Source organism: Polyodon spathula, chromosome 16 (assembly GCF_017654505.1).
Source record: "Polyodon spathula isolate WHYD16114869_AA chromosome 16, ASM1765450v1, whole genome shotgun sequence".
Classification (NCBI taxonomy): domain Eukaryota; kingdom Metazoa; phylum Chordata; class Actinopteri; order Acipenseriformes; family Polyodontidae; genus Polyodon; species Polyodon spathula.
In genome coordinates, this window is record NC_054549.1 from 17,576,839 (window position 1) to 17,602,399 (window position 25,561).

Sequence of the window (25,561 nt, forward strand, 5' to 3'; positions counted from 1 at the left end):
AGTGTGTGTGTTTTGGCTCGTGCCTTTATCATTACACTGACCAAGGCACTAGCCTGAAGTTAGGGATAATATCTATCTATCTATCTATCTATCTATCTATCTATCTATCTATCTATCTATCTATCTATATATATCTATCTATCTATCTATATATATATATATATATATATATATATATATATATATATGTGTGTGTGTGTGTGTGTGTGTGTGTGTGTGTATGTTAATGTGACAGGGCATCCGTCTGAGATGTGGCTGGAGTGATGATTGATGATTAATTAAGCTTCAGCCACAGCTGTATATAAGGAGCCAGTAAGCCTTTGTTTGGGAGAGGGAGTTGGGGGGTGAATGTGATTGTGTGAGAGTGTATGTGTGAGTGTGTGTGCGAGTGTGAGTGTGTGCTGTGTGGTAGTGAAGGCAAATGCCTACCAGTGTGGTTTTGTTGTGTTTAAACCTTTTGTTTTGGCCCTTGTGCTTGTTGCTTTCTACTATGTCAAATAGACGTGTGCAGCAGCACCAAAACTGCTGCTTCTGTCTGCTTCTTGACATTTCACCAGCCTTGGCTGGGGTGCAATCCTTTCACAGTTAGCAAAGCATGTTTAAAAAAAATAGCAAGTTGTAAAATAATTTCTGTAACCCGTGAAAGTTTTTAAACAAACACTAACATTTATGAATACAGCCCCCAGCGTTGGGTTTAGTTGCTTAACTGGACAAGAGAAAGAGTCCATTGTGTTTGAGTGCTGGTGTAAAGGGTGCTTCATGGTTTAAGGCGTTCTTGTTACTAATCTGTCTGACACGCTTCACAGCACGCAATGGGTTCTGTATAAATATTATTGTATTCTCTGCTGTGCTCATTCTCTTTCGCTTTGGGTAGCAGTAAGGAATGGAATCTCAAGTTCTACCTCTTCGTTCTCAGGACGTGTTCAGAAAGTCCAGCAGCAAGTCGGAAAGCTGATGGAATGGAGTGCACCTCGCATTCCTCTAGTACCTGTCTGCTGCTGAGGACCTCAAAGAGCTTTACAAGTCCCACACCACACATTAGCTGCTCTTATTGTCAATAAAGGGGAAGAGCTGCCTGTTCATCCACAAGGAGGTAAACTACACTGTGTCTGTTCTAGTAAGCATATCCAAAACATACAGTATGGACAGTATTCAACACAAAGAACAAAACCCACTCCCACACTAACAATGACATGTAAACTAAATCATTAACAATAAATAAGATGACTTTTGCAGCAGTGTTAACCTTTTTAAACAGTGTATAATGTGCTGATCATTTCTCAAGAGATTCTTTTGCTGGTTCTACAGCAAGGTTATGGAATTGCAATAAATACACTGGCATCCTTTTATCAACTGCTCTGTACAGTCTTCAAATTGTTTGCCCTTTTGCAAAAGCTAAGTAGAGAAGGTAAAAACGCATTTTTTTTAATGTATTCAGAATTGTTTATTTGGGAGTGGTTTTCTGTAATTGCTAATCGCATTGGATACCACAGGCTGAATTCATTTAAAGTTGTGAGGTGCAACTTGTTTTTTAACATCAGTAATTCAGAATGGAAAGGAAAGAGCGGCACGCTTGTTAATCACTGATGAGTCCCCGTCCCCCCCATCAGTTTTATTCTCCCTGATGCGAGTGTTCTAATCACCCACTACATCACCCACTACCTGCCTGAACCACCGAGTTCAGCAGCACACAAGGAGAGAGGGGCACAAGGGAGCAGCACACCAAGGAGAGAGTGGCACAAGCATAGCAGCACACCAAGGAGAGAGGGACACAAGGAAAGAAGGACAGAAGGTGTCCAGCAGTAGCCCTTCGTGAGTTTTTCTTCCTTAAAGGTCGACCCTACAGCTGACCCAAAGCAACTCGCCTGGTGTATTCTCATTGTGAGTTTATAGCAGTTTGGAAAACATTTTTTTTTATCTGTGGTACATTTTCTATTCCTTGAGTCCCCCAAGTGTGCTTTGAATATTAAATCATCAGGCAAAAAAGCATTTCTTCAGGGTAACGCTTCCTCAGGTTCCGTGATAAGGGCTGATAAACAAAACAGCTTCAAGTTATTTTATTCAATAACTTAAATGAATAAGTTCTCATGGTAATTTCCAATTCCCACTTGGGTACCTAGCTTACAGACCAATTTAAATGTTTTAAAAAAACAAAACAAAAAACGAATTTACGATAAAATGTTTTGCAGCTACAACACTCTCCCAGAAACATCACAACTCTGTTTTTTTCCCCATTCTAGGCAAACTCTTAGAGAGAATGAAGGTTAACTTTCAAACTTACAGTCCTCCCACATTCCACTACAACCCTGCAGGTGTCCCGTTAGGACCAGAAGCGAAGGGCTGTAATGTGTGGAGACTCAATGACAGGACACACACAGAGGACTGGAAGGGGAGAATTCAGGACACACACAGACAGCACAGACGGTTGGAAGGAGAGAATTCAGGACAGATAAAGAGGACTGGAAGGAGAGGATTCAGGAAACAGACAGCGCACTGGAGGGTTGAGAAGTGAGGATTCAGGACACACACAGAGCACTGGAAGGGGAGGATTTAGACCCTGAAAGGTAGTTCTTGTTTATTCACTCTGACACTAGAACAACACAAGCAGCAGGATCTGCACCATCCTTTCTACTTTTCTGTGCATGTGTGGCAGAGGGACACAGGTGCAACTTCCACATCATCCTGCACTGTGTTGAGCCCCTTGCAAAGTGGTTTACACAAATGAACATCATCTTCACAGTACACACATACTGGAATACACCTCTCTTTATCTAATCATGTCAATCAGTCATTGTTTAGCTTGCTTAAGATTCTAGGGGTCATTCGATGAATTTGTTCTTAAGAGGGTTCTGCTGTATCATTTAAATAAAATAAAAACTGTAGCAAAAGTCTGAGGATGTCTGTAGAACAACCATTTAACAAACATTTTTATTTCAAGTGGTAGACCAGCACACTGATGTGGATGGATGCTGTGGATAAATATTGTGGAACTGGCCACAAATATCTTTGACTGGCAACTTAGCTAACATATAGACAGGGTGACATTATTCTAGAACGTGTGCATTGATTCCAGTTAGCTAAGGCACTGGCCAGCACGCTTTCCAGGGCTTGTATAAGTCCACACATTCATCTCTCTGTGTTCCCGTCTGCCATTACTGTCTACTTGTAAACCTGAAATGAAATGAAAAGTTCTGTAATAATGTATGAATCACCCTGTATCATCTCCATCTATGTTACCAAGAACAAGCAAGAATGAACCCATCAGGAAATCAGATTTACAGACATACAGTATTCTTTACAGAGGACCACAGCCAGTTTCTCTGCTATTACAGTTTCTGGCTTGGGAGCAGTGTTTACATGGGATAGGATCAGTCGTGGAGTATTGTAGGGTTCCTCATCTCTCAGTCCAGAGATGAAAGGAGACATTTCCATTGGTTCTTTTGTGTTTGAGTGGCCAATGACACTAATATGGCAACAGCATAATCCCAAAGCACGGCTCCTGCCTTTCAAAATTATTGCTAGGGTAAACTACAAAGCCCTTTACACAGGTGAATCTCCTCAATGAAACAAGAGGGAGTTCCCATCACACGTCAGAGACTAAACAGATGGGGCAGTCTGACGCATTGTTTCATACTAACTTGACTGTCCTTTTTATTAAATGTACACCTGGACTGAGTCATATTTATTAGTTTATTTATTTATATATTTGCTTATTTGTTAATTAGTCTCAAAGTCTCTTCATTGCTCGTTTTCAGTTCCCCTCAAAGCCGTCCTCCAAATCGGTCCCAAAAGCAGCATGAGCTGAAGATGAGTTCCTTTACCCTGGAGTGTCAGGGCCTCGGTGTTATCACCACCACCTCAGTCAGGAGTCCCCAATAAATTAAACAATCACAACCACGAAACAAAACAAGAAGACACATACAACTCCTTTGGGGTTTTTAAATTAGAAAACAACGGAATCTCTGGAACTTTTTTCTTTGTTCCTTTTTTTTTTGTCCAGTTTTCTTGTTTTTTTTTTTTTTTACGGTGAGGCTGTAGCGTCCGTGGGTTTGCGCCGATCACCGACACGTGTGCATCTCCACCACTTTCCGACACTGCTTACACTTGACGTAGCAGCACCAGTGGAACTTGCAGCTGCACCTGTCCACCACCTCCACCTCCTCCGTGTGGAAGCCCCGGCCACAGCACATCAGCTCACAGCCGTCAATGGCCTTGGAGGTCTTGTTGCACTGCCTCCCGGCCGTGCCCAGCACCCCGCTCTTCAGGTCGTGATCGCAGAAGTCTGGGCTGGGATCCAGGTAGACGAGGTCGTCATCGGTGTGCGGCTTGAACTGCGAGTTCTTGGGCACCAGGACCTTGGTGGAGCCGATCTTCTTCTGCTCCACCTCGGTGGCCCCGTCGAACTTCTCCTTCAGGACGTTCCCCACCTTCCTGAACGGGGGCATGGCCTTCCAGCAGGTCTTCACCTCGCAGGACCCTGACACGCCATGGCACTTGCACTCCACGCGCATGTTACTTAAGATGGCCTGAAACATAGAGCAGGAAGAGAGGCGGTTAGGAGAATACCAGGAGCTTAATTTTGTTGTGATCTGTGCTTCAATATTCATGTAGCTCTGTGCTTGAAGCTATGCGATGTTCAACACAACACCAATTCGTGAAAGAACTGAAACTAGCCCTCTGGTAAAATTCAACATTAAAATAAATAAAAACACTGATGTAAAGTATGCAGCACAGCAAAAAATGACCCTAGTCTAACTGTAAACATCACTGTTCATCTTCTCTTAATGGACCTGGCCCTCAACCATGTCTCTGTGTTCTGTTTTGTAACCATGAGGCAGAGGCACTGCTCCTCACACAAAATCACTCAGCAACTTCCAAGAGTGTTGAAGCAGATTAATGACTTGTCAGTGGCCAGGCTAATTAGAGGAAGATACCTGAAGGACCTGATCTATGCAAATCCCAGGCTAACAAAAGCATGGCATCTCTTGCATGTTTCTTAAGTCAGATTTAGTTAATCTTTTTTTTTTTCAGAGTACATTAACCTAAAGCAACAATGTACCACAGTTCACTAATGTTTTAAAGTGCAGTATGTAATTCTAACAAAGAACTGTAACAATCGATGCTCTCCTGTTTTTAAACACAATTTTACATTGCAATGCATGCTTTACCATCATTGCTTCATGCTTTATCTGCAGGCTAGATAATACGCTGGAGTCAATGCAATATCCTCACAGACAGTAAGTGAGTGTGTGTATAAGTATGTGTCAGTGTGAGTGTGTGTGTGTGTGTGTATACGTGTGTGTGTATGCCTGTGCGTGTGGGCGTGTGTTCTTGGGTACCTTCCTCCCGGCCTCGTTGTTGTGAAGGTTCATCAGCGCCCGGCTGGAAGACGATCCTTTGCTCCTCTCCCTGACGTCCACGAAGGACTGAGAGAACGCCACTCCGTAGGCGATGTTATCAGAGCAGCCTGACCACTGGAAACCTGCAGGTGTACAGCACAGAGACGTTATCCTGTGAGCTGGGCAGGGCACTGTACAGAAGAGGATCAACCAGCAAGAGGCTACAGGAACACTGATTGAGATGTGAGATATACCCTTAGCAAATTATCTCCAATTACAGTGGAGTGGTAGCACAGCTACATGGTAGAGCTCACTGGTACAATAGCACCACAGTGGTAACATTTTTATATTTTGACAGACCAATGGTATTACAATACATGAACTCATACACACTGGTAATCCATTGTGTATCTTATCAGGACAACTGTGCTATACTGACATTCTACTGGTATCCTAAAATGTTCTACATTATTTGCGTACCGATTTATAAAATAGCAGAATATCAAAACAGTATGGGAGAGTCGGTAATGCAGGAAACAACCTCACATTTCCTGCTTCACTCTTTTGTCCCACTCTGCTCTCTGCTCTCCTCCCTCCCTACTCTTCCCTCTCTGCTCTCTCCTCTCCTCCCTCCCTGATCTCTCCTCTCCTCCCTCTCTCCTCTCCTCCCTCCTTGCTTTCCCCTCTCTGCTCTCCTGTCCTCCCTCCCTACTCTCCCCTCTCTGCTCTCTCCTCTCCTCCCTCCTTGCTCTCCCCTCTCTAATCTCTCCTCTCCTCCCTCCATGTTCTCTTCTCTGCTCTCTCCTCTTCTCCCTCCCTGCTCTCCCCTCTGCTCTCTCTCCTCCCTCCCTGCTTTCTCCTCCCTGCTCTCTCCTCTCCTCTCCCCCTGCTCTCTCCTCTCCTCCCTGCTCTCCCCTCTCTGGTGTCTCATCCCTGCTCCCTGTTCTCCTCACTCTGCTGTCCCCACACCTCCAGCTCTCGATGCTTACCCTCAGGGCTAACTCCGTGCACAGTCCGGTCACAGCCGCACTTCTCCAGCTCTCCGCTGCTGCAGGCCCTGGTCACAGCAAACGCCACACCTGCCGAGGAGATGGCGTACACGAAGGCAGCCTCCCGCGTGCCTGTAACAGACAGTCCTGTCAGAGGGACAGCAGATCCAATCATGCACAAGCACGGCAAACACACTCCAGGCTGGGGCAGGCTCTCAACGCCCGGACTGCTGGCTTAGGCTGGCTTAGGCTTTCAGGACAACTAGTGACACCAGCAATGTTAATTATGGTTTCTTATTATTATAGCAAATCATTACAATTCTACCATGCATTATCTATAATTGAATGTTTTAGTAAGATTTCTTTTTAAACCAGCCTGATCAGTTAAAACTGAAAAGAAAAAAAGGTTTGTCTGGTAATACTTTGACGAATTAAGTTCTTTTTTACTCAAACCTCACAGGAAACAGAAACAACTCTTAGAGAAGTGCTGCCACAGTTGAATTCAATACCAGGACCCTCCTGCACTGGCACTCAGACAACGAATTATAGACTTGTAGTTCTCAAATATACCACCAGGTGATGTCCAAGCCTTTCAAATCAAGTTGAACAAGAGCCTCCTGCCCAGACATAACTTTGCCCTGCTCCTGGTGTTCTTAATTTGAAGTCTGATAGACAGAGGATTTGGGGTGAGCTCTGGAAGCTAGACTAGCCTGCGGGAGAACTGATAACCCAGATCCTAAACATTGGCTCACAAGCTATTTTACAACAGCCTTGATCGAGCTATGTGTTTAGCTGCCTATCTGTCTCTCTCTGTGTCTTATCTATGTAAATTTATTTGAGATGGAGAGGTTGCTGAAGTGCGAGCGAACACTGCTTTGTTTTAGAATAAAACATGACTGTGAGGCAACGTTACTATAACAAACACAACTTATTAATGTATCTTTATTAAGCACAAATCAAAAATCAGTTCAAAAACACAACTTGCAGTAAATAAATCCCATATCAAGTCTAATATCTATATTTGACAACGGTTAAATTATTAGGAACAATAATACACCCTTAGTGACAGTGATTTAAAGTACAGTATTAATATTAGACTGATTTCAGGGGTGTTCACATTTCTGTACAATTATAGTTTATGACTTCTGCTCTACAGTAGTACAACACAAACACAGCTGTGGCAAAGGGTGTTGTCTGAGATCCAAGCTGAGCTTCACACACTCTAGGTCAGGGCAGCCGGTAAGCAGCTCTGTCCTCTCAATCGTGGGGTGGAGATCAACTTGTATTGTCCAGCTCCCTATTCTATATATAACATTCCACTGTGGCAGACACACAGTATGGAGGCTGTATAGTCACTACCTTTATTATGCATGCCTTGCACGAAGATACAGACTGAGCAAGGGGAGGTAACTTTTTCGAAATGGTTTTATTAGGAAACAGTGTGGTGCACCAAGCTGGGGCAGGGATAGTTCATGAATTGGTATCAGAGATGAAGCGCCTCTCACCCTGCGTGACAACCTTCCCGAAGACGGGCAGCGTGTCCAGGGTGGAGCAGTTCCAGCGCCGGTTGCGGAACTGGTATTGGCACTCGTCGATAGCGAGCTGGGCGCCGCGCCGCACCGAGTCCATCACCTCCACGTTGCGCTTGCAGATCTGAACCTGCCGCTGGATCAGACCCTTCAGCTTCTCACAGGTCTCCTCCTCCGAGATGCTGCCCACCGATGACAGCTTGGCCAGGTACCTGCGCACAGAAACAGCACAGTGTCAGCAGAGAGATACCCTGGAGCACAGCACAATACAACACAACAGAAACAGAGGAGAGATGCACCCTGGAGCACAGCACAATACAACACAACAGAAACAGAGGAGAGATACACCCTGGAGCACAGCACAATACAACACAACAGAAACAGACAGAACCACAAGACATAAGAACATAAGAACATAAGAAAGTTTACAAACGAGAGGAAGCTATTCGGCCCATCTTGCTCGTTTGGTTGTTAGTAGCTTATTGATCCCAAAATCTCATCAAGCAGCTTCTTGAAGGATCCCAGGGTGTCAGCTTCAACAACATTAGTGGGGAGTTGATTCCAGACCCTCACAATTCTCTGTGTAAAAAAGTGCCTCCTACTTTCTGTTCTGAATGCCCCTTTGTCTAATCTCCATTTGTGACCCCTGGTCCTTGTTTCATTTTTCAGGCTGAAAAAGTCCCTTGGGTCGACACTGTCAATACCTTTTAGAATTGTGAATGCTTGAATTAGGTCACCACGTAGTCTTCTTTGTTCAAGACTGAACAGATTCAATTCTTTTAGCCTGTCTGCATATGACATGCCTTTTAAGCCCGGAATAATTCTGGTTGCTCTTCTTTGCACTCTTTCTAGAGCAGCGATATCTTTTTTATAGCAAGGTGACCAGAACTGCACACAATATTCAAGATGAGGTCTTACTAGTGCATTGTACAGTTTTAACATTACTTCCCTTGATTTAAATTCAACACTTTTCACAATGTATCCGAGCATCTTGTTAGCCTTTTTTATAGCTTCCCCACATTGTCTAGATGAAGACATTTCTGAGTACAAAAACTCCTAGGTCTTTTTCATAGATTCCTTCTCCAATTTCAGTATCTCCCATATGATATTTATAATGTACATTTTTATTTCCTGCGTGCAGTACCTTACACTTTTCTCTATTAAATGTCATTTGCCATGTGTCTGCCCAGTTCTGAATCTTGTCTAGATCATTTTGAATGACCTTTGCTGCTGCAACAGTGTTTGCCACTCCTCCTACTTTTATGTCGTCTGCAAATTTAACAAGTTTGCTTACTATACCAGAATCTAAATCATTAATGTAGATTAGGAATAGCAGAGGACCTAAGACAGACATGCCAGGAACACAAATCACTCCCACTGTTACAAAAAAGAACCGGACCCAGTCAAGTGCATAGCTTGAAAGTTATTGTGCCTCCTGGACGAACCCTCCAAAGGAGAATCCGTGCCCACCAAATGCTGCTATACTGCACACCTTAAGAGTAGGGTCACTGATTTGGAGATACAACTAGCCAACATAACAGAGGGGTCAAACAATTGGCAAATCAGCCACTCAGAGGTGTATGTATGTCACTAAGAGAGCTCACGAAGCCGCTGTGTGTAAATACACAGAACCAACCCCACAGAGCTAGCAAGAGCTGTAATCTCCCTACAGGAAGACACCTCTGCAGAACCAACCCCACAGAGCTAGCAAGAGCTGCAAAGAAGACAACCCTACAGAACCAACACCACACAGCTAGCAAGAGCTGCAATCCCCTACAGGAAGACACCCCTGAACCAACCCCACACAGCTAGCAAGAGCTGCAATCTCCCTACAGGAAGACACCCCTGAACCAACCCCACAGAGCCAGCAAGAGCTGCAATCTCCCTACAGGAAGACATTTCTGCAAAACCAACCCCACACAGCTAGCAAGAGCTGCAATCTCCCTAATCCAGGCACTGTCTGGGAAGGTGTTTCACAGTGGCCCGCTTGACCTTCTCTTATTCCTAATTATTCTCATGTCCTGGTTGGTCACAGCAGGTTAGCAGTCAAACACATAATAATCAGATCTACAAAGTCATGTCACAATTAAACACAAACGATACAATGAGCAAAACCTTCTGTGAGAAAACACTGTTAGAACCCTTTTAAAAGCTTTACTGATCAAAACGTATGTTGTTTGATTTTGTACATTCAAATATATGATATATCTGAACTATAATATCAAAATGCACTGTAAAATGTAATGGTATAGCAAAGGAATGATAGCTGTCTAACTGGAATTTGTATATTGCATGATAAAACTGTTTTCTAAAGTCAAGATTTCCTGCAAAGTCCTACAGTAGCATAGTAGATCATTGTAGTCCCTAATTGCTGGCCACTAGTAAACCTACACCTTTTCCATACTTGGTTACAATATATTACAGCTCTTACGAGAACTCTGCAGTTAAGTGATTGCTGGTGCCACAGGAAGCAGAGAGACACAGCTTGCATGGAGTACCCCGGTTTCAATCACAGGAGTTTGCGCTTCTCAGTATAATCTGTGGGCACTAGTTCAAATGACAATATCTCCACACAATTCAGCACAATCACCAATCTCTGCTTGAGAGACAGAGGCCCAGGGCTGAATGGCAGGCAGGCTGGGGGTGTCAGGACTCAGTTGAAAAGGAGGCTCAAACAGCAGATAGCAGTATCGCCTGGATATGGCCTTATTGAAGAGGTCTCACCTTGAGGTCAGAGGACAGGGCCGAGTAAAGCCAGCAGATATCCTGGCCTCCCCCTGCCCATCTCTCAGCTCAGCACTGAGACACACGGCAGGGAAAGCTGTGCTGTGCTGTGCTGTGTGCTGCCCCGGAGAATTGGTTAGTCTTGTTTGTTTGTTTACTCCTTTCCAAACATAATACTGCCTTCTTTGTTGTATTGTTTAAATACAATTCCAATAAAAATTGAAAGAGACCACCTCTGTAGAAGGACATCCTGTCTATTGAACACATGCAGGATAAACGTCTCCTGAGGACACTGCGACACTGCTGACTTGACTGACAGGAGTCAAGCTCATACAGACACCAGCATTCAGAAAGCTAGATCCTTTTCCCATGCTTAATGTAAACCTGCCACATGTCTCACAAATGGAAAGTTATTATTTAGTAATATGTAAATGTACATTCCATAAACCCTATTATTTGTGCAATACAAAATAGTCTGCATCGTTTACATGTTACCATTTAGTTTCCAGCATATCTCAGCATAATTCTGTGTGCCATTTTAAATGTTTACAACATCAAACACAGTAACCGCACTGTAACAGGGAGAGATCTGTGCTGACTCTGCTGGCGTGTTCACGGGCTGCAGGAAGAGGGCGGCAGTCGCCCAACAACCGCCTGTGAGTCATGGCAGTGACACGGGGAGGTGGGAAAGTGTGAGTGTGGACTTTCCCCCTCTCTGAATGGCCGAGAGGCGGGTCTTGGGTGATTGTCGGTCCTATAAAATAACGCTCTGTTGTTTCCTCAGGTCTGCCCACTTAGACGCGCTAAGGGTGCGGACACTTTGATTCGGGACCGGGAATCAGCGAGACAGAGAGAGAGAGCGGGGAACCCTTGGGCAGACCCCAACGTATTGTGAAAGAGCAGGCGAGATAGCCGAGAGAGTAGGACGGTGATCCGGGTCGTGTGGGTAGCGGCGACCGGGATAACGCTGCCGAGTGCAGCACCTTTTATTTGTAGTTTTATTACTGTTTTATTTTCCCTTGTTCTTTTCGCCTTCTGTTTTCATTATTATTTCTTTGAGCACCTGCGAGTGCATTTGCAGTTCGTGTACCAGCTGTGGTATTTCCGTGGTGCTGTCTATCATCGTTGATAGGCAGCCCACGGTCAACAGTGCCCTCTACCGGAGAGAAAAATACAAGAAAAAAAAAAGAGCCGGTCTAAAATAAAACTGGGCACCTGTGTGGTGTTTCCCAAATACACCTGTCTGTCTCCTTGTCAGTGAATTACCCACACCCCTTCCACACGCACAATAAAACTATACATCCAAAGGGCTTCAGTAGAACTTTCTGTCGCTTTGCACACGCTTTGAACTTTCTGTCGCTTTGTAGACTTGTGTTTTCTTCCTTCATTTTTATTTTGCAAGTAAGAAATGCATCCCTTACAAACATGGAAAACAAATTCAACCAGCCTCTATTGCTGTTACCGTGGTAATAAATAAAACAAAAACCATCAAAGTATCAGTATTGTGATTATTATTTATGTTTACCGCAGTATTTATTCTTCTAAAAAATGTAAAAACATTGTGCTTCACTGATTAATATTCAATTAAACGACAAGTTGAAAACAGCAAAGTTTGTGAGCTGCACAGAGCACTCTCCATAGGCAGAATCACCAGACGCCTGCCTCACCCACCCCAATCAGAGTGGGAATCCGCTCAATTGAAGTCACGCATGCACACAGGTAGAAAGTACGTATGAGATAGAGTTTGTGGGTTTTTTTTTCATCTGTGGTTCAGGGCTTCTGTAAACCTTGAGCTGCTGAACAAAAATGAAATATTTATACACCGTAGTTTAGAGGTAAAACCAAAGAGCAGAGCGAAAAACCAAAGGTACACTAACATGTACAAAACCAATGTAACAATGTGAAGGAAACATTAAACTGAGTGAAGCTGTAGTGCTGCTCTGAAACAAGCGCAGCTGCTACTGAGCTGTATTCATATTCCACAAGGCTTGTGTCATTGCGAACATTTCTTGGGTTTTGCTTTAATAAAGGTTTACCACAGTAAATTTGCAGTTTTCCACATGTTTTTCCTATGCTTTAACTAGGCATTAACCATAGTATACCATGCATTGCCATGTGCTTTACCTCTCTGTGCTTTACAATGCATTATTACACTTTGCTATGCTGTTACTGTACTATAGCAAACTACTATGGTAGCTATATAGCTCTATGAGCCTTCACTGCAGTCCAGTGCTGACAGGAGTCATCTATCACAGCCCAGCAGGAAGCCTAATACCCCCCCCAGTCTATCTGTCTCACAGCACAGCCGCGACGCTCAGTAGATAGCACTCTCACCCCCAGGGCAGGGGTCGCAGGTTCAAACCCTGCAGAGGATAACCTTGACCTGCTCCATCCACCAACACCACACACACACACACATGCAAACATGCACACACATGCATACGCAGACGCACACACACACACACACACACACACACACACACACGCATCTTTGAACCGTATGGTTTGCGTTTCGTGTCCAGCCCTTACCTTTCCATTCAATTCAATGGGCTGAGCCAATTCAAAGGGGGTCTGGCCCTGGTGTCAGGGTCCATTTCTCTCTCTGGAGACACTATAGAACTGGTTTTGGAGCACAGATAATACATGCGCTCAGTCTATCTCTACTGCTGCCTCAAAGGCTGTTTAGTCACACTTGAATGTTTTTAGATGTGCTTTGCTCCTCTAGGAATATGTAGGCGACATCAACCAGACTAACAGACACCTCCAATCCATATAGTCCTATATTCATTCAAAACTAGATAAGCGGTTCTCTACCTGTACAAATATAAGTGTGACATACAAACTGGACAGTCAGCCTCCACATCCCCCCAGATTAGTAGCTCAGTAACGTAGCCAGTTTCACCTCAATTGGATAAGATATTCTCTAGATAGATGCAAAACTCTAAAGTGTGCCATGTATCTTTTGCAAAGACATTGAACAGTTAAGCCAGCTGATCTGGAAGTCAGTCAGTGCTCAAGCACTGCACAGGCACAAGCTGCTAGCTGACATTTGGAAAAATGAGGCAAACCCAAGACTGGCAGAAAATTGTCCCAATGACTAATTTCAGCTGAACAACCTGCGGCAAGGAGTTTGGCAGCCATTTAAATTGGATCCAATTAGCAGATATTTAATAATAATCATAACACAATAAACCATGCTCACTCCAGTCATACAAAACATTCATAGCTCTCAGGAAATCCACCTTGACACAAATTAGAAGAGTGCTCTAAGAACTGTTTATTAACATTCTTTTAGATTGAACGGTGCAAACCTTCTTATAACAGTGTAATACAGGTCTTGTGATCTGCAAACTTGATTTAATGATTTGAAATGGGCTTTATAAACACAGTCCTTTGAAAAACATCCCTAAAACACTCCTGAAAGTGAGTGAATAGAGCCTAGTATTACCAGTTTTTAATATTTTTCTATGTCACCAGTTTTCAAATACATTTATTTGAAAACTTTTAATAAGCCTACGTACTGTACCCCTCACTACATCTATCTGTGTTGAAACGGGCTGGTGAGTAATTTGAGTAATGCTTGTGTATATGTTGTACATGGTCTTTCAATTCATTTCATATATACATATACACACACACACACACACACCATATACATATATATATATATATATATATATATATATATATATATATATATATATATATATATATATTTCAAATGTGCACATAATTAACCACGGAGAGTTGTTGGAACCGGCTGAGGTGGGAACCCACCTCAACACAGCAGAGCAAGTGACCAGCTGAAGCCAACACTGCTATCTTGTTCAATCTTGATGCTGGTCTAGCCTTTATATTTGCTCTAGATCAAGTTTAAAGGTTGTATGTCACAGTAGGCAATGGAACTCACTGTTAACCACTCTAATACACAGTGCAAACAGAGCTGGGAAGAGATAAACCTGCCCCCCCCCCCTCCTCCCCAAGACCCTAACCCTAACCCTAATCAACTCCGCAGTGTGTGTGTGGAGAGCAACACTGTGCCTAGCTGTGAATCAGCCTCACAGTCTGTGTGTGTGTGGAGAGCAACACTGTGCCTGCTGTGAATCAGCCCCACAGTGTGTGTGTGTGGAGAGCAACACTGTGCCTGCTGTGAATCAGCCTCACAGTCTGTGTGTGTGGAGAGCAACACTGTGCCTGCTGTGAATCAGCCCCACAGTGTGTGGTGTGTGTGTGTGTGGAGAGCAACACTGTGCCTGCTGTGAATCAGCCTCACAGTGTGTGTGTGGAGAGCAACACTGTGCCTCTGTGAATCAGCCTCACAGTCTGTGTGTGTGTGGAGAGCAACACTGTGCCTCTGTGACAGTGTGTGTGTGTGTGGAGAGCATCACTGTGCCTCTGTGAATCAGCCTCACAGTCTGTGTGTGTGTGGAGAGCAACACTGTGCCTCTGTGACAGTGTGTGTGTGTGTGGAGAGCATCACTGTGCCTGTGTGTGTGTGAGAGCAACACTGTGCCTCTGTGAATCAGCCTCACTGTGTGTGTGTGGAGAGCAACACTGTGCCTCTGTGAATCAGCCCCGCAGTCTGTGTGTGTGGAGAGCAACACTGTGCCTCTGTGAATCAGCTCTGTAGTGTGTGTGTGTGTGGAGAGCAACACTGGGTTTGAGGGCAACATTATGGAATGCTCTAGAAGACCCTGCTTGGAACACTGTGTCCAGTTCTGATAGCCTCACTACTTGAAAAGGGAAACTGAGAGCAATCCCATGGACATTTTCTTTTTAACACACGCAAAAAAAAAAAAAAAAAAACTTTTCTATTTAGAAAAAAAGTTATTTAAAAAATCCTTAAATTAGAGGACTAGACGACTGTATATTCAAAATCAGAGCTCTCAGTAACTTATACTAAATAATGTTCATACCAAGTTTAATTGAACAAGCAGTGGAAATATGTCATGTGTGACATGCGCCTCCACTATCCCTGCAGGGATAATAAAAGCAAGCTCATGATCTAAGGTAGACTACACTTTCTATTTTACTTAGAGAGAAGGTTACCAGGTGAAGTAGTTTAAAACACAAGAGTCTCCGGGTTAACCTTACTTTGTTCATGTCTTGTAGTGTTCTTATAAACATCCAGCAGTGTTGTCTTTTCACTACAGAGACTATTTAATTTAAAAAGCACAAAACAATGTAGTACAACTGCCTCCCACTGCTGAATAAATCCTGGATTAAGTAGGCCTACGTTGGTAGTGGAGGATTCAGGGGTGCCGGCAATGCACAGAGAATCAGTGCCAAGCAAGCACCAGCTTCATGTGCGCTGGTCGTATTCACTAAATAGAGCCTGATAGAAGATGTGCGCTGGTCATATTCACTAAAGAGAGCCTGATAGAAGATGGACGCTGGTCATATTCACATATTTGGGTCATTTAAGATTGTGGGGTTCTTCCTAAGCAAATATTGTAGTACTTTAGCTCTGGCTCCCATTCTGTGCTCGAACCCACTGCTTTCCACACTGCTACTCACTTCGCTAACCCCAAGCCCCACAGAGTAGATCATATAAACTGCAGAAGAGATAGCTGACATTAGCTACTCTAACCAACTATGACACTACTATGCTTCCTATACTTTTTAGCTACAGCATCCGGTGTAGGAGAGAGGGGGATGTTTTGAGTGGATCATATACAGAAGCTTTTGCTGGGCTGCTTAGTTGGAGGGATGATATCAGTGTTGGAGACTTTGGGTTGGTGTGAGAGGGTGACACAGGTATTCAATTTATTAATACATTTTTTTTAAACTTTAGTTTGGTCATTTCTGGGGTGAAAATCACTATATGTGCACTATTCTGCTGTGCTAGTTTGTAGCTTTTCCCTTTGGAAACTCCCCTGCAGAAACTCAAGCAGTTCAGAGAGTGTTTATAAAGAGGGAATCTCTCCCCACCACAAGTTAAAGGGATGTACTGTACGGTTTCCTAAGGATCCGGAAACGTGAAAGAGAACAGCTCAGAAGAAGGATCTGGAAACATGATGGAGAACAGAGCAGAAGAAGGATGCTTTGGGTTCTGGATCTCTACAGCCTGGAGTCAGGTCTATGGAAGGGTGTGTCAATATGCTGCAGTAATACCAGAACATTAACTAATACAAAACATTTCCCTGAATTTGATAACAGGACATTTAGTTGCCAGAATGGAGTTGCAGGTGTTAAATGCCCCCTAAAGAATTCAAACTGCCTTCTTCCTGGCGCAATGATGCTGTAGGGTGAGCAATATGTCATTACAAGTAGATTTTTATTATCCAAACATTCCTCAGATTTTTACTGTAATTCATCACTAATATATATTGAGGGATTTAATCAGTGTTTGTCCTCCAGGAATATCTAGGGAACCTGTAACTCAATCACTTCCTAGTGAACTCCCTGTCCCTTTAAGGTGCTACTGTTCACCTTTGATTTTAATACTATTAAAGAAATGAAACTTGGGGGGCAGATACAGTAGGCCCTGCCCTTTTATTCAAATTGAGGGAGTGTTCCCCTGACATTCTCCTTCATTATCGACTCACATTGTAATAGCAACGTTCTAAGTTCCCTGTTCCTCTCTGCTTCAGTGTCTCCAGGACTCAATAGGAAGCACTGTACGCTTGGGCATGGGGTCGGAAGTTCAAACCCCATCTTGCCTAGGCAGCCTCGGCCTGCTTTATCCAAGGGGTGCCACTTTGGGAAAGCATGGCAACACTGAGGAGAGGGGTGCTACTATGAGAAAGCATGCCAGTACTGAGTTGTGGGGTGCAGCTATGAGAAAGCATGCCAGCACTGAGGAGATGAGTGCTGCTATGGGAAAGTAACACAGCTACAAATATTCAGATAATTCATTCATAGAAATTACTTTTTAACATTTTAAAAAATAATTTTAATGTTAGTTTTAACAACAAATATTCACTTGAAAAATCCATGATCTTCCCTCCACTTTAAGAACATGCCTGTGTGTAGGGTGTCTCTTGTTTTCTGCATTACATGCAGTTGTGTCTGCGAAAGTGAGCAAAATGATTCCTGCTATAATAGGAGACACCCTACACAAGGCATAATCATTTATTATAACTCACAAAAATCAAGACTGGACTCTGGAATTGCTCTTAAACACAAACAGTTGCTTTATGTCACAAGTTCTCTGCACAGGATGACATTGACACGCAAGACAAATGAACTGTGATGCTGACTAACCTTATCAATGAATGTTTGATACATGAATTATAATAGTAGCAAGAAAGTGAGAAGAGGGAGCTCAGGTAAGGAAATGCTGTACCAGTGTGGCTGAAGGAGGGGCTCCTCCAACAGGCTCCTCGTGGCGTGCTGTGTATGTTTCCTTCTTGCTATGGATGGCCTCACTGCAGCTACAGAAAATACAACAGGATACAACAAACAGAAAAGGGATCCAAACCAAGATTAGGAAACCATACAGTACATCCCTTTAACTTGTGTTAGGGAGTGATGCCCTCTTTATAAACGCTCTCTGAACTACTTGAGTTTCTGCAGGGGAGTTTCCAAAGGGAAAAGCTACAAACTAGCACAGCAGAATAGCGCATATATAGTGATTTTCACCTCAGAAATGACCTAGAGCAAAGTTTAACCTGCCCTAGCTAGTGATTTACCAAGAGCTCAGAGCCTTGCTCAAGCTGCAGTTTGTTTTTCTGTCACGGGAATGAACGCTATATATTTCACTTGATCAGCTTCCTTCTTGTTTCTTAATAAATGGTGCAAACTCTAATTTCAAACTATGTGAAGCGATTGAATTAGGATTTTGTAAAGGTGCAATGAAACGTACAGGTGGCTTCCAAATTGTTTTATGAAGAATTATTGACTAGGAGCCATTGAAACGTTCTTGCTTTATGGTTGGGTTTACTATGAAAGTTATAGCAAGTTACTAAAGCATTTTATGCAGTTTAAAAAAAAAAAAAAATCTAAAACCCACTCTAAGGTTTAAGAATGTGGCCAGCTGTGCATTTGCATGCATATTGAGAGAAAAGTTTCAGCCAATTACTTCTTCAGTGGAAAGAACATATTCAACTTTTAGAGACTTTGTTACATTTATGAATGAGTTTGGACAGTTTACTGTATGTATTATATTTAGGGCTCCTGATTTTCTGTTTTTACCGATAAACATGGATCAGTCATCCGATACAAAATAATGAAATTGGTAGATATCCAATAAACACATGAAAAACACTGGAAATTGTTATTCAATTCACGTTGACTTCACCCCTTTCCCAGTGCAGTTAGTTATGCAATGTCCCTCCTTCCTGAATCCCAGACAAATATACCCGTCCATAAGGATTTCACTGTGGAAGACAGCAAAAGAAAGAAGGTACGAGTACTATCGAACTACTATACATATAGTGCCAAGAAAAACCGGCAAAGGATTTTGGAAAATAATATAAAAAAATAATCTCATACAGTATGTAAAAAGTGAAATCCCCCTAAAAAAAAAAGATTTCAGGGCATCTATATAAAACTCGACAATACAGAAGAAAAACAGAAGCCCTAATTATATTTAAAAACCCATCAACATGAATTTTAAGATTTCTGGGGTCACTCAAAAAGACACCCCATCCACTTTAGCTTAACTGAGCTAGCACTGCCCCAGCTGTAAAGGGTGGCGATGCCAGCTTGGTTAGTGGTTACAATATGAGTGCTGCTCTTGAGGTTATTGAGGTCTGGGGTCCAGCAGGAACCTGTATAAAACTCTACATGGTAGAAATGGAGAGCCGTCCACATGCCTTACTAATCAGCATGAGAATCACCATGACGGTTGAATACACACGGGGATGGGGTCATGCAAGTCCATGCTGCAATCTTTGCACTGCTGGCTATTACAATGTGCTATGTCTGCAGGCTATTTACCATGAAGGTTTAAAGAGTCAGAGTCTCAATAGCCAACACGACTTCTTACACAGACAAATTAGGGAAGTACCACAGATCCCATTCTAACCTCACTGGACCACCCTGAAGAATCCCCAGCAAAATCATTAGTAGACTAAAGCATTGCTTTCAACGGAAATGGATTAGAACAAATAAAGTAGGTGTCCTAATAAAGTGGCACAATGGGACTTCTATATGTACTATAGTATTGCCACTGATTACCACTGTGAATTGGTTCATACTGTACCATTTTTATACTACTGGTCTGTCTGTGGTTCCATTCTACCAATGGCAGCCACATACATTGGTAGCAGCCCTTGGGCTCGTATTGCCACTTGCAGAGTGCAGTACCACTGCCCTGCCACTGGAGAGCATTAAGTAGGGACTGTGCATCTCTCTCTATAGGTACACTGTGTCCTATAAATAAGGCATCATAGGTGTGACTCTTATCTGTTTCTTTAAGCAAAGAGGAACAGATCATTTTGGTGTGTGGTGCGAAAGTCAACAGGGTGTGGCCCCCTGATTTAAGAAGGAACACCCTAATCAGCATTATCTGTATTATCCTGCCTGTGATGCCTCTTGCAGGACACCCTGTATATTGATTTATTTAGCTGAAAAGAAGATCCGCTCAGATCTCCAGTGGTAGTAAATGGATAATATCTGAGGTGACACTAGGGTTGTGAGGTGGATAGCTCATTCAAATATTTGTTAGAAAATTAAAACATTGTTAGAAAATTGATAACAATTTGGTGTACTGCTGCTCTTGGGAGATGACTTGCTCATTAAAATGCTGAGAATGTATTTGAAAAAGAGACAAGGGTTAAAACAAGCAACACATGTAATATCCAGTTCTGTCCTAAAACTTGTTGCAAGGCAGTGCATAAATATGATAGATAGATAGATAGACAGACAGACAGACTTATTTTTGAAAAGGTCAGCAATGGCCAAACACTCTGCTGGCACCACAGTGCAGAACTAAAGCCAGCAATAAAACACTATAAAACACTCCTGCTAGTATTTTAATCATATACCAAGTTAGCCAAGACAGTAATAGCAGGGGATGCTATTCAAATCTAATGTGCAGAATAAGCTTGTTACTGTAGCTGAACTATGTGGAGAGCTGAATATAGTAAGGACCATATTGAGGCCAGTCAGTTAGCATGTCCTGCTGCTCTAGTGACCCCTGTTGGTTAAGCCCGGCATAGTCAGTGAAATAGAAGAGAACCCAGGACTCTGTAAACAGATTTCAAACAATCTGGTCTCAAACTGAACAACTTCAGGCTGTTGGGAATATCTTGTTGATTTGATTACTTCTCTGGTTCCTGATGGAATAGTCTGTCTGGAAAGTACACATTTGTCGCCTGGTTGTTTTAAATGGTACGGTGCTGTAGTGTACAGTAGGTGTGTGTGTGTTTTACACTGCAAAGTGCTTTGCTTGAACGCAAGGCAAAAATGATATCATGTATAAATATTAAACAAAATAAACTATAATGTAAAGGGCCAGGTGCCAATGGTTGTTTATTTATTTTTCTGATATAAACTTTTTCATACTGCTAATTAATGCTCTGCATTTGTAGCTTTAGACTCATTACAGCAGTGAAGCTCCACAGTGTCTCGTACTGTAGATATCCTTTGACTCACAGATCCAAAGGTTTTTCAATTGAAACAGCGCGTAGTTCCAACATAAAAGAGTCTATAAGTTTCAGTTATAAGTTATAAGTCTCAGAGCCGCTCAGTGAAAGAGCACACCTACCAGCATGCTTAGTCCCACTCCCCCTGAGCAGCTCAGAGCTGCAGAGAAGATTCCATTGTTGATCTGAGAAAGCGGAAACATTCTCGCTCTGGGCTGCTCACTTACATAACGCACAAACTGTTACTATTTAAACGGTGTGCTGTCTCACTTCCTTTTTCACAACTACATCATTTGGAAGGCAGTCCCCTTTCTGTTTTGTTTCAAGTACTCACAGTGTTACAGAGGAACAAGTGGAGCACAGAAGCAGCCAAAACTGCCTTAGGGGGATGTAAACAAACTGGACAGCAAAGTCTGTACTCAAAATTACAAATGGCAACAAACAAAAACACTGACTGCTTTCTGAAAACGTCGAATACACAGAAAGAAGACTAAACTGTAGCAATATCTAGTATCCAAGAGCAGTATCTAGTTCTGTTTGGTTTAAAATAAACATTATTGCAGAATATTGAAGTTTATAGAGTATAATTCCATATTATCACGCTCCAATCACACAATGAACACCTAATAACCACCATTATTATTTATTCAGTTCAGGCTGAATTGATCATGTTGCCACAAATTATGTTAGGCTTAATAGCTCTAACCTTTGCCAAACTTATCATATAAAATATTACCTGATCCATTTAAACACAAACTCACATTAAAACAAAAGGATTTTCTCAAAGCAGTTGCCAACACCTCATGTCCAGGAGGCACAAGCAATGGACAAACACTAGTCAGTTTCCTTAAGATCTTTATGCTAATGTGCATCTTTTTGGGTTAGAAAAATCAAAATGTAACAAAACTCATGATAAATGACACTGTTAGAGTCCTGAGCTGTGACAGCTTTATTTTACTTTCACAAACACATTGGCGCATATTGCATTTTGGAGTAGAGGCCTTGATAAATGTGCCCTGGTGTTTGTTATCACTGACTTCTCTTGCACACAAACCTGACTACTTTCACTCATATCAATTCATCTGCAAAACAGAGAATCAACTGCAGATCTCAAGAGCATTCCATACCTGGAGAGAAGATGGAAGATGAAGAAGGAACTGGGCAGCTCTTTCACAAGCAGGGCTGAACAAGAAGGTTCTGGGGTAAAGAACCCGGAGAAGGGGGCCATGCCCCAGTTGGTTTACAATAGAACAGCTGGTGTTCCAATGATATTCTTTCTGATCTGCTTCCACTAACAGTTTTTAGGACATTGAACACAGGGGCAGCTTTCTGCTTCTGTTCTATAATAAGTAGAACATAGCGCAGAGCATGTGTGCAGGGGACTGTCCTCATCCTTCTTACTGCACTGAGCTGCTCTTCAACATTGTACATCTCATCAGGAAACATGTTTATAGTTCAGTAGTCCACTTACAGTACTTTTCTATGTTCATTTTCCAAGGGGGCTATGCCTGGCAGATTATGGTGGTGCAATGTTTTGCTAACCATGAACTAAAGGTCATTTCTGTTGGACAATCAGTTGTAAAACACATACGTGTTGACGGGCACACAAAGGCATTCACATGATTCATTTACAGGTTCTATCGAAATAAAGTTAATAGCGAACATTTTTCTATGTCCTTTCGAGTCTCCCGTATCCATCAACATGATAACGGTGATGACTCTGGATTGAAATGGTGCAAAGCTTACTCTTTGTGATAGTACACTCCTAATTCAAAACTGAAAAGAAATGTTCAAAATCAGCATTTCAGACATTTCATACATTGGATTTCAGGCTATCAAGGTGTCTTTACGTCAGCCCTGTTTAAAACTCACGCCGGATTATAACATTTTGCGCTAGCGCCCTGGCTGAGAACAAGAAGACCAAAAACAGGTTAACAACGTCCACGAGAAAAATGAAGGAATTAAAATGCAATAATTCACTTTTCTTCTATGAACCCAGCTGGTGTGCGTGCCACTTTTCCAAAGCGGAATTTACTGAGCAACCCATAACAGCGCCCGTTCTGTTCAGGTAAAAAAAAAAGAAAAAAAGAAAACACAAAATCGACCAGCTTCACCGCAAGCCTGGTATTGCTTATAGAAAATGACACCGCAGCCCAGCAGATAGGCGAGGAAACAAGCAGCGTACTATCCAGCAACTGAGCCGAGCTAAACCGTTAATGAAAGTCTGCACAATGACCCTAATTTGACAGTTTAGGGCTGCGGTCAGCGTGTTGCTTTTGCTTGTTCATAGACAACGGCATATCAGTTGACACTGACAGGATTGTAGTCTAGCTGGTCTTTAAAAGCGTGTCAGGAGTTTTTATATATATATATATATATATATAGATATTATATATATATATAATATATATATGAGACGAGCACGTGCATATATCATATTCATATGTTAAATCATATTTCATATTTTAATCTTACAAATAAGTACCCACAACACCCCACTTTTCAGAAAAAAAGACATTCTCAAATGATACTCCGGCTAATGCTCCCAAAGTCAAAAGTAACGAAATGAATAAGTTGGCTATATGCCCTGAGTTCTCGTGTTGGGTATACAGCCCATGCACAGTACAGTGCGCGCCCGCTTGCCTCGCGCGGAGTGGGTATAAACATATTTTGAAAGCTACTTTAGTTCAGATGTTTTTCTTAAGTGTGCAGCAGGTCTCTACACGTCCCCCTTCTATTACCACACCTTAATAATCATGCAAATTGGACGGAATAATAATTACAAAAAAGCACTCTGCAGCTTTTGGATTTTAAAATGACATCATGAGAAATACTTCTAACATAGTTTGCGTTAAGCTTACAACAATACATGGTTTCTGATAAAGGCAAGGTAAGGCACGAAAGACCAGAGACATTTGAGAATTTGTGATAAGAAATGTTTTTATATATATATATATATATATATATATATATATATATATATATATATTAGGATATAGTATTATATATCTATATATATATATATATATATATCAATCAATTGACCATAATCGATGGACAGTGTTTTAGCTAATGGCGTTCGGTACGGTTACATAAAGTCGGCTGAAACGTATGTGAAGTGTCGTTCGAATAAGTTCACAGCAGCATATATATATATAGAGATATATATATATATATATATATATATATATATATATATATATATATATATATATATATATATATATATATATGCACACACACACACACACACACACACACACTAGAGAGAGACAACACTGAACACTATGAAAAGTTGGCCATGCAGAACATAAACATAGACGTTGTGCAATAATTTAAAAATGTGCAGCCCAATACCACTGCACGTTTGTGCGCCGTATTGGAGCAGAGACAGCAAGAGAGGCAATGAATGTAAAGGAATAACCGGCAGTCAGTTTAAAAAACATGGGCTGCTTTAAAACACTGTCGAGGGCAACTGTATCAAAATCTGCGCGGCTTTATACAATCCTACACTTTTTAAGGAAAATGCTTCAACTGCATGTAACTTGTTTCAGTTTAAAGATATAGCTTAACAAATGTAATAATAATAATAATAATAATAATAATAATAATAATAATAATAATAATAATAATAATAATACACACCTTAGCAAATCATTCTGTTTTAGGGTCATGCAGGAAGACCCTAGCTTACAAGTGCAGTCTTTACAGCGTTGCATATCGTGTGTTAACTGTAATTTCTTTTATAAACAAAATACGTACTGCAATAAAATAATAACTTAAAAAAAAAAAAAAAAACAACAACTTACAACCAGTTGCTGGCATTAGCGGAGAACAGCGCTAGAATGAGAAGCAGAAGTGACCTGAGCAAGTACTCCGATGTCATCTTGCACATGTAAAACTCCCAGAGTTATGAGATGTGCAATCCGCACAGCCGGCTTGCAGTGTCAGCCTGTTTCCTAAGAGAACCCTTGGGAACTGGACACGGTCAGTGCATCCTCCTTTCGAGGATCATTTCGTGCCACATCCACTGCAGAATGCTAAAAAACAGCTTTTTAAGAATGAATTGTAATAAACGAGGTGGTTTTCCAAGCCACTCACGACTGTAACTGGCGTTTTAATATGTGCGTATTCCTTTATCTTCGGGTGCAGCCGAATGTCATTCGTGGTGCTGTTCACAGATTATCAGATCTACACACAGTGGTATTGGGTGCAACTCTGGCTTCATTGGTGTAAATCTTTTTTTTTTGGTCTTCTGGTCGTTTCTCTCCTTTTTTGTGTTATCTCTGCTTGCCTTCTATTTTTCTCTTTAGTTGTTTTTATTAGTATTTTTTAATATGAATATATACATATGCATATATACACATTTTATGTTTATTTTACTGAGAGAGCTTTCAATTTTAAGCAGAGGGTCTGTGAAGCGCTCCCCGGGCGACGCGCCTCCTCAG

General features: G+C 42.0%; 1 protein-coding gene across 3 annotated transcripts; it reads right to left on the bottom strand.

Annotated features, from left to right (window-relative positions):
* Window positions 1-1,593: 1,593 nt before the first annotated feature.
* On the bottom strand, window positions 1,594-25,561 carry LOC121328232 (protein Wnt-4-like). 3 transcript variants are annotated; one of them, XM_041272788.1, is made up of 6 exons: window positions 24,923-25,561; window positions 17,870-17,957; window positions 7,834-8,069; window positions 6,329-6,460; window positions 5,340-5,482; window positions 1,594-4,526 (listed from the first exon to the last, which is right to left on the bottom strand). In XM_041272788.1, exons 1-6 carry the CDS (start codon window positions 24,936-24,938, stop codon window positions 4,059-4,061), a joined length of 1,083 nt encoding a protein of 360 aa, XP_041128722.1. In that variant the 5' UTR covers window positions 24,939-25,561; the 3' UTR covers window positions 1,594-4,058. The 3 variants fall into 3 exon arrangements, with proteins under 3 accessions (XP_041128722.1, XP_041128721.1, XP_041128723.1); XM_041272787.1 differs by having other exon boundaries at window positions 6,329-6,475; XM_041272789.1 differs by lacking the exon at window positions 17,870-17,957 and having other exon boundaries at window positions 6,329-6,475.

Excerpts from the sequence above, each read along its gene's own strand:
- LOC121328232 (XM_041272787.1), bottom strand. Across the intron at positions 8,070-17,869 it reads CCCCTCCTTCAGCCACACTG|GTACCTGGCCAAGCTGTCAT; the intron begins GTACAGCATTTC and ends TTCTGTGCGCAG. Across the intron at positions 6,476-7,833 it reads CGGGAAGGTTGTCACGCAGG|GACTGTCTGTTACAGGCACG; the intron begins GTGAGAGGCGCT and ends TCCCTCTGACAG.